The sequence below is a fragment of the Schistocerca piceifrons genome, chromosome 5 (genome assembly GCF_021461385.2).
Source record: "Schistocerca piceifrons isolate TAMUIC-IGC-003096 chromosome 5, iqSchPice1.1, whole genome shotgun sequence".
In the NCBI taxonomy this organism is placed as follows: Eukaryota; Metazoa; Arthropoda; class Insecta; order Orthoptera; family Acrididae; genus Schistocerca; species Schistocerca piceifrons.
The window spans coordinates 395619688-395633011 of NC_060142.1; the positions used below are offsets into that span (position 1 = coordinate 395619688).

At 41.3% G+C, this 13324-nt stretch overlaps 1 protein-coding gene across 1 annotated transcript in view; it reads left to right on the forward strand.

Annotated features, from left to right (window-relative positions):
• Positions 1-13101, forward strand: part of LOC124798222 — a 56577-nt gene extending 43476 nt beyond the window's left edge. The window contains exon 5 of the mRNA XM_047261533.1: positions 12860-13101. Coding sequence (XP_047117489.1) covers positions 12860-13022 — 163 coding nt within the window. The 3' untranslated portion in view covers positions 13023-13101. The remainder of the gene's footprint in view (positions 1-12859) is intronic.
• Positions 13102-13324: the final 223 nt, after the last annotated feature.

Here is a 13324-nt window from a genome sequence, read left to right on the forward strand (position 1 = left end):
TGTGCCAGTTTGGAACAATGGGGTTTGCGTTTTGCCTGCCGTCTTTAGCGAGGGACCAAAGGACAGTAGGGTTGATATTTGGGCCTTCATCTTGGCCTTTGAAGGCAACTCGTTGGAAAAGGTAAAGGTGATTGTGTTTTAATATGATGTGAAACTGTGTGTCCCCTTTCTCATGCCGTACCTCAAATCCACACTATTCGGATAAATCTTGGTGTTGTAATGCCAGACCTGTCTGACATGATTGTGGATGTCAGTTGTACACAAACTCTCTTCGTGCCCCTCACCCTTCTTTGTCACCTGTGGAGAGCACAATTTCTTGTGTTCACCAGAAATGAAAATCCAAAGATAGAAGACTCTCGAATTACTCTGGAGGCTAAGAAGAAATATGATCGTTTGTGTCCTGTACATTTGTCAGTGATGTTTGCTGTGGCTATGATAGTGTCATCCTCTCTAGTGACAGTACCCTTGTTCTTCGTGCCTTCTGTGTCCTGCCCTTGGGGCCCCTCAATCCCTGTTCTCTGGTGGTTGGGGGCCCTCCTACTGTTTCCCCCACAACCAGTTCTGGAGTGTTGACTCCCCACACACCAGGGATGTCAATCCCCAACCACCAGCCAGAGAAGTGAAACCCTCCCCCAGCCTGTCACTAGGAAGAGGTTCCTTGGAACACTCCTCTCCCAGTCTTCTGCTGATCTGCAATGGATACCAGCCAGTGGCCGAAAAAGCCATAATTTGCTGGTCACAGGGCTTTGCGTTCCTCTTCTGTCCCTGAAACTAGGGTAGACAAGCCCTCACAGACCTCGAAATCATCCAAGGAGAAGAGTAACAAAAAGAAGACCTTAAAGACGGAAAAGGTTCGAGTGGTCCCCATGCTACCAAACCTCACATGATCCAACTCTTTACTGGAAGTAGAGATCCTGATTGCTCCTGTGATACTGGGTCCCTCCCATAACCTGCTTCAGAACTGCTTTGTATTTATGCCACCAGGCAACCCTGGGGCATGATCTGCCTCCTTGGTCCCTCGACACCTCCACAGGATACAGAAAGTGGGATCCTCTAGTGGAACTATAGAGGTTTTTACCATTACCTGGCCGAGCTAAGATGTCTGTTACACTTTTCCCAAGTTTTCTGCATTGCCCTCCAGGAAACTTGGTTCCCAGCATTGCAAACACCTATCCTCCACAGCTAATGGGGCACACCCTACTTTCTGGGTCCAACTTGGTGTTACCCTTAGCACCCACTACATACAAGATAATGGAGTCCCGCAGGGCTCTGTATTGAGTGTGCCCTTTTTTCTAGTGGCTATCATTGGTCTAGCTGCAGTGTCACCCTGCTTGTATGCTGAAGATTTTCGCTTTTAAACAGCTCCTCCACTGCAGGTGTTGCTGAATGCTGACTACTGGGTGTCATATGAAGGGCACAGTCCTGGGCTCTAGCCCATGGCTTCCAGCTTTCAGCTCTCGAGACATGCGTCATTCACTTCTGTCACTATCATACTGTCCATCCATCACCAGAACTCTACCTCAGTGACAAGGTGCACAATGTGGTGGAGTCTTATCACTTTTTGGGACTGATCTTAGATGTCTGGTTGACATGGCTTTCTCATCTTTGCCAACTGGAGTGAAAGTGCTGGTCACACCACAATACTCTTTGCTGCCTTAGCAACACCAGCTGGAGTCCAGAGCACTGTACACTTCTGTGGCTTTACAAAGCTCTGATCCTGTCCTGTCTGATTATGGGTATCTGGCATATAGCTCGACATCACCATCAGTATTGTGGATGCTGGACATTATATACTGTCGTGGAGTCTGACTTGTGACAGGTGCCTTTTGAACCAGCCCAGTGGAAAGCGTATTTGGGGAAAGTGCAGTCTCTCCTCTACCAATCAGGCATCAATAATCCCTGCTCACCTATGTGATACACATTTGCTACTCCCATGAGCATTTAAGCTACTGTCTCCTTTTTCCCTGTAGGGAGACGCACCTCTCTCAACAGAGGCTCAGGACTGGAGCATGATTGCAGTTCGCATACAGTGTCTATGCTCTGCAATTCAACTTCCCCGACTGTTGTCTCTTGTCAAGGAGCGATCACTTATTCCCCCATCATGTACACCCCATCCTTAGATCTAGCCTTTGGACTGAAAGACACTGTTGACCCAATGTTTTTTTGCTGCCCATTCTTAGCCATCCTTGATGTATTTCCCGGTTTGGAAGTGGTATACAGAGATGGCTTTATGGTTTGTGGACAGTCCGGTTTTGCCTACGTGCAAGGTGCAGTGAACTACACTTCCTGTCGAACAGATGCAGTGTACTCACTGCAGAATTGGTGGCTACTGCCAGAGTCCTCTGTCATATTCTTTCTTGCACCAGCAAAACATTCGTAATCGGCAGTGATTCCCTGAGTAGTCTTCAGACTCTTGACCAGTGCTAGCCACGACACCCATTGATTGTGACTATCCATGATCTTCTTTCTGACCTGCATCCAGCTGGACAGTCAGTCATCTTGTTTGGACCCCAGGCCACATTGAGGTCCCATGGAGCAAACGTGCTGGTCAGTTGGGCAAGTTGGCTACCAGGAATCCTACTTTGGAGGTTGGGGCACCAGAACTGGATCTTCGGTTGAAGCTGTGGTGTCAGTCATTGGAGGTTTGGAAAGCAGATTGGTGTTTCCTGATCTCTCTGAACCAACTTTGAGCAATAAAGGGGACCATGAAAATGTGGCAGCCCCCCCCCCACCCCCCTTTCATGCTTCTCACAGAGAATCTACCGTTCTCTATCGGCTGACCCAAGGCCACATCCTGCAATGCTAGGATCCACCCCATTGTTGGTGTGATGCATGTCTGACTATGGCCCACATCCTACTGGATTTCCCTAATTTGGCCACCTTATGGGAAACCCTTAAATTTGCTGACAGCATCTTAAGTGTTTGTGGACAGTGCCAAAATGGTTGATGGTTTCGCATTGTACCCCTGAAGGTGGTTTCTACTCCTCTCTGTGAGTTAGGGCATATTGAGAGATTGCAGGAATGTCTCGTCATGTTCTCCGACCCGAACTTGTTTTTCTGTTCGAAGTTTTCTCTTGGTGAAGAAAAACAAGCTGTGTTCTGTTTGTTCGAAACTTTTCAATCTAGTAGCAAAGTTGGTCTCGCATACCATATGCTTGTATTTTGTTCATTAGGTGGCAGTGTGTAACTGTATCAAAAACAGTCCAATAGTTTAAAAAACAGCATCAACATAAGCTTTGGTGTGAATTTTAAAATTTTCCCAGCGAATTGACTGTTCAAACAAATTTCGGGCTTTTTCTAAAGGCAAACATGAAATGAAGAAAATATAAAGGTGGAAGTGTGGTCACTTGAAGTCCGTCTGCCCCCGAGGCAAAAGTGATCAAAGGAGGATTCCATGGGAGTGGGAAAATATTGTTTTGTGCATTTGGTGTGTTGGATTTCAACCAGAATGAGTGCATCATTGATTCTGCAAGATCATTACTTAACTTCAAGAAAGGAACAGCTCAAGGATTTTGTACCAGAAAATTACAAACAAGAAACTGTGAAGTGTGCAGATAATGTTGAATTAGTAAGTGAAGGGATAGAAAATATTGTTGTCAATTCACCAGGTTTATATTCAATCATAAATGTACTCTTGTTCCTGCCATAACCACCAAACTGTCAGAAGTTTCTGGTTTCATTAAGAAAGGCACAAATGTTTCATAGTGAGCTTCTTGGTGAACACCAAGTTGTTGCTTCTGTTTAATGCACTATATTTTGATGACTGACATAGCCCTCTTCTTCAGGTGCTGCGAGTTTTGCTGTTACATGTACTTATTGTGTGGACTTCAACCACACTGTGAACTATTGTTGGTCTCAGGCCACTATTTATAGCAGAGTTCTTGATTCCTGATACCCAACCTTCTCTTTGATGCCTTTTCACTTTTCAGAGTCGTCACTGATGTTCTTTGAAATGGAGATGCTATCAATATCTTCCAGCTGTCGTGCATGTGATGGCCGGTAAGATCCAGTAAATTGAGCACCAGACCTCAAGCATTATTTAAATTGAAACCATTATCCCTGTTTATTAGATTTTCTGATGTCCTTAGTTCAGTAGACTCTTAATTATGCCCATCTGTGGTGTCAGGGGCTAGAATAGACCTGCAGCCCTTACTTCTCTGTCCTAAAGGGGACTGATAGGAATCTCTTTATTTTGCCACTTTTTTACCTTGGTATTTTTACTATGATTTGGATTTTCGAAGGTTTTTGCTATTTTCACTTTTTTTACACTTTTTCCCCTCATCTTTTTCGGCTTTTTAAATTGTGGTGTGCATTTTGGGTTTGACCTCCGCTTTCCAAATTTTACAGAAATGTAGGACATCTGGGGAAGGGTGCATTAACTTTACCTGTGCACTGTTATATTTTCCACCTACCAATCAAGTGGCTCTACCCCTGCAGCCGAAATCCAGTAGTCAGTCCATCATTGTGGGGTTGTCATGTACCCTCTCAGTGATAGACCCCCTCCCCGACAGTGCAGGAAGTGCACTGCCAATGCTTGTGCTGTAACCTCCCTGTGTCCGTCAAGAAGTAGGTGCCTATATACTTTTGGGTACTGGGACTCTGGGCAACAGTTACTGTGCCAGGTGGCCTTTGCCTTGGTGAAGTGGTGCCCACAGGGAGAGCCTCCAATTAAAGTGAGTGGCATCATGGCACATGATCTACAATGAAACAGTTCAAACTTAACAGTGGCTGTGCCAACATGGCCGACTCAACAGTCAGGAAAAGTGGTTTTAATGAAGAGGCATACAATCCTATGCATTTCCATCCTGACCATGCCTCAAGACAAAACTCGGGTAAGGAGAAATGGAAGTAGATAGTTTACTGAATTCTTGGTTTGTTCCCAGACTGACAGAGGATCTTACGTTACAAAGAAGCCACTGTTTTTCGATGAAAATATTAAAGATCAGTTTAGGGAGATTTTAACAATAAAAAAGATGAGAAATGGATCTTTGCTGATCAAAACATCGCATGCCAGCCAGTCACCATTTTTCGCATAACACTCAGAAGAATTCGAGGTTTTAACTTCCATCGGGACCTAATGCTACAAACTGATGAAGAGTTGCATACTTATGTGGCATGGCATGGAGTCCATTTTGTTTATGTGGCATGGCATGGAGTCCATTTTGTTTGTCACATCTAGAAGGGCCTAAGGATAATAGAGGGGACACTGGCACTTTCATCCTGGTCTTCGACTGCAACATTTTGCCTGAGAAGGTTAAGGTGATGTCTTGTAAGTGTGATGCCAGGCCTTATTTTCCTCTTCCATTGAGATGTTTTAGGTGCCACAGGTTCGGACATGTCCTCCCACTGTTCTAATGAGGCTTTCTTCCAGACATGTGGATGGACGTCCCACAAAGGCTGCCCTTGTGACCACCCCTCTCAATGTGCCAAAAGTCTGGAACTGCACCCTCCTCATTCACCGCAATGCTCATTGCTTAAGAGGGAGAAGAAAATCAAGAGTATAAAACACTTGACCATCTGTCTTACCAAGATGAAAAGAAAAAGTTTGAAAGACTTCATCTGACTGACATGCTCTCAAATTTTGCGACTGTTGTGTCATAATCCACACCTCACACGATGAAATGGTCTCGCACGACACATCCTGACCAAGGTCGTATTCCAGGGTCTGCCCCATTATTGGGGGAGGGAAAGTCAGCTCCCACATCCCCTATCCATGTTGCACCGCTGGTTCCCACACAATCTCTGTGCCCAGAGTTACCTAGTCATCCTCTGGCATCATCAGGGAGGAGGTTACCTGTTAAGGTGCCCTCTCTCAAGACAAGGACCAGCAGCCACAGGCTGCAGGTTGGAGAAAAGTATGGTCCTTTTCAGTCTTGGAAGATAAAATGGGGAAATCTTCATGTTAATCAAAGTCTCACAAGGATAAGAAGGATAAGTAGAAAGATAAACTACTTTCTGAGGCCTCGGATGTTCTGCTCCTCACTCCTGCAAAGATTGAGCCAATGCAACTTGACAGTATATCTCTCAATCAGGCAGACTGTGACCTGGTAGCGAAGTAATCACACCCATCTTTTCAATTGGCCACTTTCTCAAATGTGATGCAAACACTCCTTCAATGGAACTGTAACGGTTACTATCACCATCTGTTCAAACTCAGTCATTTACTGTCTACTTATTCTGTAATTAGCTTAGCACTTCAGGAAAAATGGTTTACGGCGACACATCTCCCTGTTCTGGAAAAACTACAAGCCCTACTGTATGAACGCATTAATGACAAGAGACCATCCGGTGGGGTTTGTGCCCTCATAACTCTAATATTTTCAGTGAGCAGGTCCCCCTTACCTCTGAACTAGCGGCTGTGGCCGTTAGTGTCTGCCTGTCAGTTCGGATGACAATATGTAATGTTTATCTATCCCGAGACGGACCTTTCCGTTATCATGAGCTGTTAGAGTTAGTGGATTCACTACCTTCCTCCTTCCTCTTACTGGAGATAATCGGCATTGAGAATCGAACTTGGATATAAATAGCAGTGTGATATCAGCAATAGTTGTATGGCTGGGGTCCAGGCAGTGAGTACATGTACAGCAAAACTCACTGCATCTGAAGAAAACTACTGAGTTGGTCATCAAAATACTGTAAATAAAATGGAAACAACTCTGCAGAACACTTATAAGTATAATTGTAATCAGTTGCACCTTAAAGAGAGAGAGAGAGAGAGAGACAGCATAAATGTTGTTTTTAATAATGATGGATGTAAAAGGCAATAGCTGCTTTGTTCTGGATCAAAGTTAAGTGGTATTTATAAACTAAAAACATGTTGAACCTGTGTTATTGAGAATGCTGTAGCTTTTACAAATTTTTCTCACATGGAGCACTTACGCCATCATAAACTTGATGTTAGAGCTGATAGCGGACTTAGGTTATGTTTACAGAGTAGAGGCATAAAGCTGGAGTGTTGTTATTCTGAACCTGTGGATTATAAATCGTGTGCTAGGTAAGTTGTTTAAATTTCCATTTCCTGAGGCTGAAGGATAGTGTTCATAAGATGCTTGGGCTTGTTACATATAGATGTGTCCCCATGGAGCAGATGCATGGCTAAGTGCATGTATGTACTAGCTGATGATTATTCCAGAAGGACTTCTGTTATTTTCTCCAGAATAAAACCCAAACACTTAATTTTTACTGTGAGTTTATAACTTGGGTAGAAAATGGGGTTGATGCAAAAATCAAAGCTGTTAGATCAGACAATGGCAGTGATTTTGTGCACTCTAAAGTTGATTCAATTTTCAGAGAGAACTGGAGTGAGCATCAGATTAGTATGACCTGTAGTTAAGAACAGAATGGTGTAGTGGAAAGGACAATCAATTTGTGAAGTGACACACTGCATGTTATTTGAATCTGATCTACCTAAGCAGTATTGATTGGAAGCACGCAGTACAGCTGCTCACATAAAGAAACACGCTCTTCACAGAACACTTAATAGGAAGACTCCAAAGGATAAAGTATCTTCTTTGAAAAATATAAAAGTACTTGGTGGTCAAGTCCGTATCCACATACCAGATCAAAATAGAACAGAGTGGGATGCAAAGGCTAAGGAACTAATTTTTGTAGGGTTTGATGAAATGATTAAAGGCTACAGACTAAGTGATCCACAGAAAGCCAAGAATATTGTGAAAGGCTGGAGTATTGTTTATCTGGAGAATGAGTGCAAAGCCGGCCGGAGTGGCCGTGCGGTTCTGGGCGCTACAGTCTGGAACCGAGCGACCGCTACGGTCGCAGGTTCGAATCCTGCCTCGGGCATGGATGTGTGTGATGTCCTTAGGTTAGTTAGGTTTAATTAGTTCTAAGTTCTAGGCGACTGATGACCTCAGAAGTTAAGTCGCATAGTGCTCAGAGCCAATGAGTGCAAGACTGACATTACCTGGATATGATCATCTCATATGAGGAAGAGGAAGTAGTGGAAGTCAGCTCTGCTGGGAGTGACTGTGCAGACACCAATCAACACCTAGACGATATCGTGGATGCTCAGTCAGTGGTAGACATAGGGTAGACTGAGATGCTGTTGAGGGATCCTGATGCTCCAGAAGATGACCAGCCAGTCAGAAGGCCAGCCCATGTACTCAAACACAAGGAGTACCGAGATGGTCACTGTTTTGGTAAGTGATGTTTCCAGTTTGGGCAAAGATCCTGTGAACATGGAAGATGCCATGTTAAGGAGTGACAGAGAAACTGGATGAAGGCAATGGAAGAGGAAATAGTGGTTCAAGAACAATGGTGTTTGGGAACTTCACTTTTGGACCCACCAAAGTGTAAAAGTATCTTTGGCAATAAGTGGATGTTAAAGTTGGAAAGGGATGCAAATGATACAGCACTATATCTTGTTAGAATTGTTGATAAGGGATTTACTCCAAAGTGTTGTATAGACTATGATGAAACCTTTTCCCCACATGTGGGAGATAGTACTCTATGATCTCTCTGTAGTTTAGCTGCAAATATTTATGTAAAGTTTAATCATCTTTATACTAAAACTGTTTTTCTATGTGGGATCTTGGAGGAAACCATTTTCATACAGCAACCAGATGGTTTCGTAATGAAGGTAAATTCTATAAGCTATCCAAGGCCATTTATGTTAAAAACAGTCAGTTAGACAGTGGAATGAGAAGTCAAAAAAGTGTACTTCAAGCCTAGGTTATGTTGTAAATACTGATGAAGATTGTCAGTTCATTAAAAGGTCAGGTGAAAATCTTCCAGTTGTTAATTTTTATGTATAAGATTCGTGTACCTTTTTTTGGTAATAGTATGGTGAAAGACAAGTTGCATCGGGAATGATGAGCACTTTGAGCATAAAAGATTTAGGAGAAGCAAACCCCTGTCTGGTGTACATTTAATAGATGCTCAAAATACGCCCTCCATTTACTTAATATAGCACTGGGGTCTGTCAGTATTCCCCCGGCATCCCCTCGAAGTGCGTTTGCCCTAGCCTTGAACCCCTTCCTACACATTTATGTCTAGATAAAGTTCCCTAATGTTTTTTGTTTTAATTTGACTGTTCAAATAATCCCTCTTCTTTGCCCGTAGCCTACAACCAACTTACCTTCTCATGTTCAAGAACTCCTCTCGTTTTCTGTCTCCCATTCTACCCTAATCTAATCGCGCTTTTCTCCTTTCCTCTACCAATTTCGTGCATTCCTCATCAAACCACGATTTCCTCCTGTTCTTCTTAATTGTACCTATTGTGACCTTCGCTGCCTCTTTGATGTTGTTCCTCACAGTGATCCACTGTTTATTTACATTCTCGTCTTGATCTTCGTGTGTCCTGAGAGCATCAAACCTATTTGAAATTTCTGTGTTGTACACCTTCTAAAGTTTTCATCTTTTAGGTTGTCAGTGTCGAACATAACAAGTTCTGCATTGTGACACCTTGATGTTGCTGTAGAGGCAGGAAATGAGCAGGTGTACGAAATACGTACAGCAGAACCCCAGATAAATGAGCCAACGTTAAAGGAAGTAAGAGACGCAATCAACAAATTGAAAAACCATAAAGCACCAGGATCAGATTGCATAACTGCAGAATTAGTTAAAAATGGGGGACAGAAATTGGTGAAGTAGTTCACAAAGCGATAACTAAAGTATGGAACTCAGAGATGATACCTGAAGAATGGCAGGAGCCGATTCTGATCCCAATTTTTAAGAAGGGCGACAAGATGGATTGTAGTAATTATAGAAGGATAGCGCTATTACCAGTATGTTCCAAAATTTTGTCGAATATTCTGCTAAGCAGTCTTACATCATATGCAGATGAAATTGTGGGGGATTACCAAGCTGGCTTTCAGAGGAACAGGTCAACTATAGACTAAATATTCACCCTGCGTCAAATTTTGGAAATGAAATGGGAATACAATAAACCAGTTCATAATCTTTTCATAGATTTTACAAAAGCATATGATTCAGTATTGCAATCAAAATGGTACAGAATTCTTTTGGAACTTGGAATACCAAAGAAGCATGTTAGACTTATAGAAGCGAGTTTGAAAAACACAAAAGGTTGAGTACGCGTGGGGAAATTGGAGTCAGAAGAATTTGTAATAAAGAACGGACTTAAGCAGGGAGGTGCCCTGTCTCCGCTACTTCTTTATTTAGTCTTAGGATATATTGTACGAATAGCAGCAGATAATTCAGAGGGTGTGGAGTTAAATGGAAAAATTGAGATATTAGGGTATGCAGATGATCTAAACATCATTAGCGATAGGAAAGCATCTCTAACAGCAAATGCGAATGCGTTAATCAAGGCTAGTGAAGATGTAGGTCTAAGGATAAGTGAAGACAAAACTAAATACCTGATTACTACTAGAAAGCCAACAGCAGCAGATCAGGAAATGTTAAGAGTTGGAGACATGCCGTTTGAAAAAGTGAACAAGTATAAGTATCTAGGCGTGGACATCATTTCGAGAAATGAGATTGAATCCGAACTGAAGAAGAAATTACGGGCGGGAAATGCGTGCTACTTCTCACTGAATAGATTACTTTCATCACGGATATTGTCTAGGAATTTAAAGATTAGAATATACAAAACTATTATTCTGCCAGTTATGCTGTATGGGTGTGAGACTTGGTCTCTCAGTGTGCAAAATGAAAAGCTGTTTCGAGTATTTGAAAAACAAAATTTTGAGGAAAATTTTCAGAGCAAAAAAGGATGACATTAGCAGAGAGTGGAGAAAACTGCATAACGAAGCGGTTCACGAACTCTATTCAAACCCTGACATAATCAGTATTACTAAATAACATAGGCTGCGATGGTCGGGTCACATAGCTCGAATGGATGAGGGTGGGACAGTGCGCAGAGTACTGGTAGGGCACTTAGAGGGAAAACGTCCTGTGGGGAGACCGAGGTGTAGATGGGAGGACAATGTGAAGGCTGATTTGAGGAGCCTAGGTATTGAAGATGAATGGAAGGAAATAGCACAAGACAGGGACATATGAAGAAAATACATTGCTGCAGTAATGAACTCTCGAGTCCAGTATAACCAGTGAGTGAGTGTGAGTGAAAGCCCTGTCTAGTCCAGTCTTTTCTGGTGAAAGGAAGAGGGAAATGTATCTTTTGGCAAGTAAAAGTAGGGATCCTACAGTATTTGCACACTACAAAAACTACTTAAAGTTAGCAAGAAGGGTTATTAAAAAAATCAGAAAACATGTACGTAATGTCAGAAATCAGAAATTTTGACAAGAGACTTAAGGCCTTGTGGAACATAGTGAAATGAGAGACAGGGCAACCAGACACAGAACAAGATATCAATATTGAACTGGCTGGAAGAGCTATAAATGGTGACAGGTAGCAAACGGATTTAATAATCATTTCTTAAATATAATAGAAAGCATAGGGACAAAGAATTCAAGAGAAAAATCACAGCAGTATGTTGAAAAGGTAACTCTCATAAAATTCAGTCATATGAATGTAGCACCAGCTTCTCCTTCTGAAATTAAGAAAATTATGCATTCTCTCAAAAATAAAAGCTCATCTGGTTTTGATGGTATCTCCCATATAGTACTAAAGATTTGTTACCATACAATAATTCCAGCCGTATCCAAAGTATGTAATGCATCACTAACTCAATGCATTTTTCCAGAGAGACTGAAATATGCCATTTTTGAACCCCTTTTTTAGAAATGTGATAAGAGAGATGTCGGGAACTGCCAGCCTGTTTCACTGCAGACAAAATTTTTGAGAAAGTGATGTATTCTAGAATAGTATCTCACCTTAGCAACAATAATATCCTCAGCAAATCATAATTTGTTTTTCTGAAGGGTTGCTCTACTGAGAATGCTGTTTACTTGTTCACTTTCCAGATTTTCCAAATGTTAATGAAATAGCACTGTTTGGTATTTTCTGTGACCTATCTAAGGCATTTGACTGTGTGAATCACAATATTCTTCTAGATAATTGAAGTCTTGTGGGATTTGTGGTGTAGATAATTGAAGTCTTGTGGGATTTGTGGTGTAGCCAACCAATTGACAATGTCATATCGTACCAAAAGAATACAGAAAGTTTTAGATCAACCAACATAGTCCAAGGACATTAATTGTGAATAGAAGAGTAATCACGTAGATGTAGATGTCTACTAGTTAAGAATATAACACATATATGAAAAGCATAATCACTCATATTTATGAATGAGAGTTTCATACCTTGGAGCTGTGTAGTTCAAAAGTTACAATTCTGTAGCATACAAATGTGGACGATAAACAGTTTAGACAAGAATAGAATAGAAGCTTTTGAAATATGATACTACAGAAGAATGTTGAAGATTAGATGGATAGATCACATAACTAATGAAAAGGTACTGAAGAGAATTGGGGAGATAAGAAATTTGTGGCACATCTTAAACCAAAAGAAGGGCTTGGTTGACAGAACACATACTGAGGCATCAAGGGATCATCAGTTTAATACTGGAGGGAAGTTTGGGGGATAAAAATTATAGAGGGAGACCAAGGCATGAATACAATAAGCAGATTCAGAAGGATGCAGGTTGCAGTAGCTATTTGGAGATGAAGAGACTCACACAGGATAGAGTAGCGTGGAGAGCTGTATCCAGCCAGCTGTATCTTAGCTCAGAAACTAAATGATAGGAAAACTGAAAATATTAACCAATCATTATTCTGTTGACAGTGCTTATTTAAAGAAAGATGTTGATTTGGACAAGATGATATAAACTTTGTTTTGTTAAAATAAGTACGGGCTCTCCAAATTTTGGTTCAGTGTGTGTAGGGGAAAATACTTAAGACTTAATTTCACTGCTTTAACTGTCTTACTGAAACACACAAATTGTATTTACTGCAGTTTTTCGTTTTCTATGTTTTACAGGGATGACATCCAGAGCCATTATCAAGAACAACAATTGGAAGCATTGAATAAGATAGCTGCTTCAGTGGATAACCTTGCTTCAAATGTTACAATCTTTTTTGAAAAAATGTGTTCCAATCAAGAGACTCTAATCCAAGTTCTTCAACAACTAGTTTCAAAATGAGTAATTTTTTAAGTGACCTTTGTTTCTGTATTATGTACTATGCAGCAGAAAAATAAAATGTTTTGTAAATTTTTGACAACAGGAGTGTAGTTATTTTTACAGAAAGTTTTTTACATTATTTTCAGAGACATTTATGACAGTTGACATTGCATGACTATACTTTAGTTTCCAGTCTGGTAATAAAAAATTCAAGAATGTAAGTGCAGAAATGTAGTGTTTTGTGTGATACTACATTTATTGTATTAGGAAATTAAACTATAAATCAAAATTAAACAGAACAAAAAAGAAAAGAAAAAAGAAAA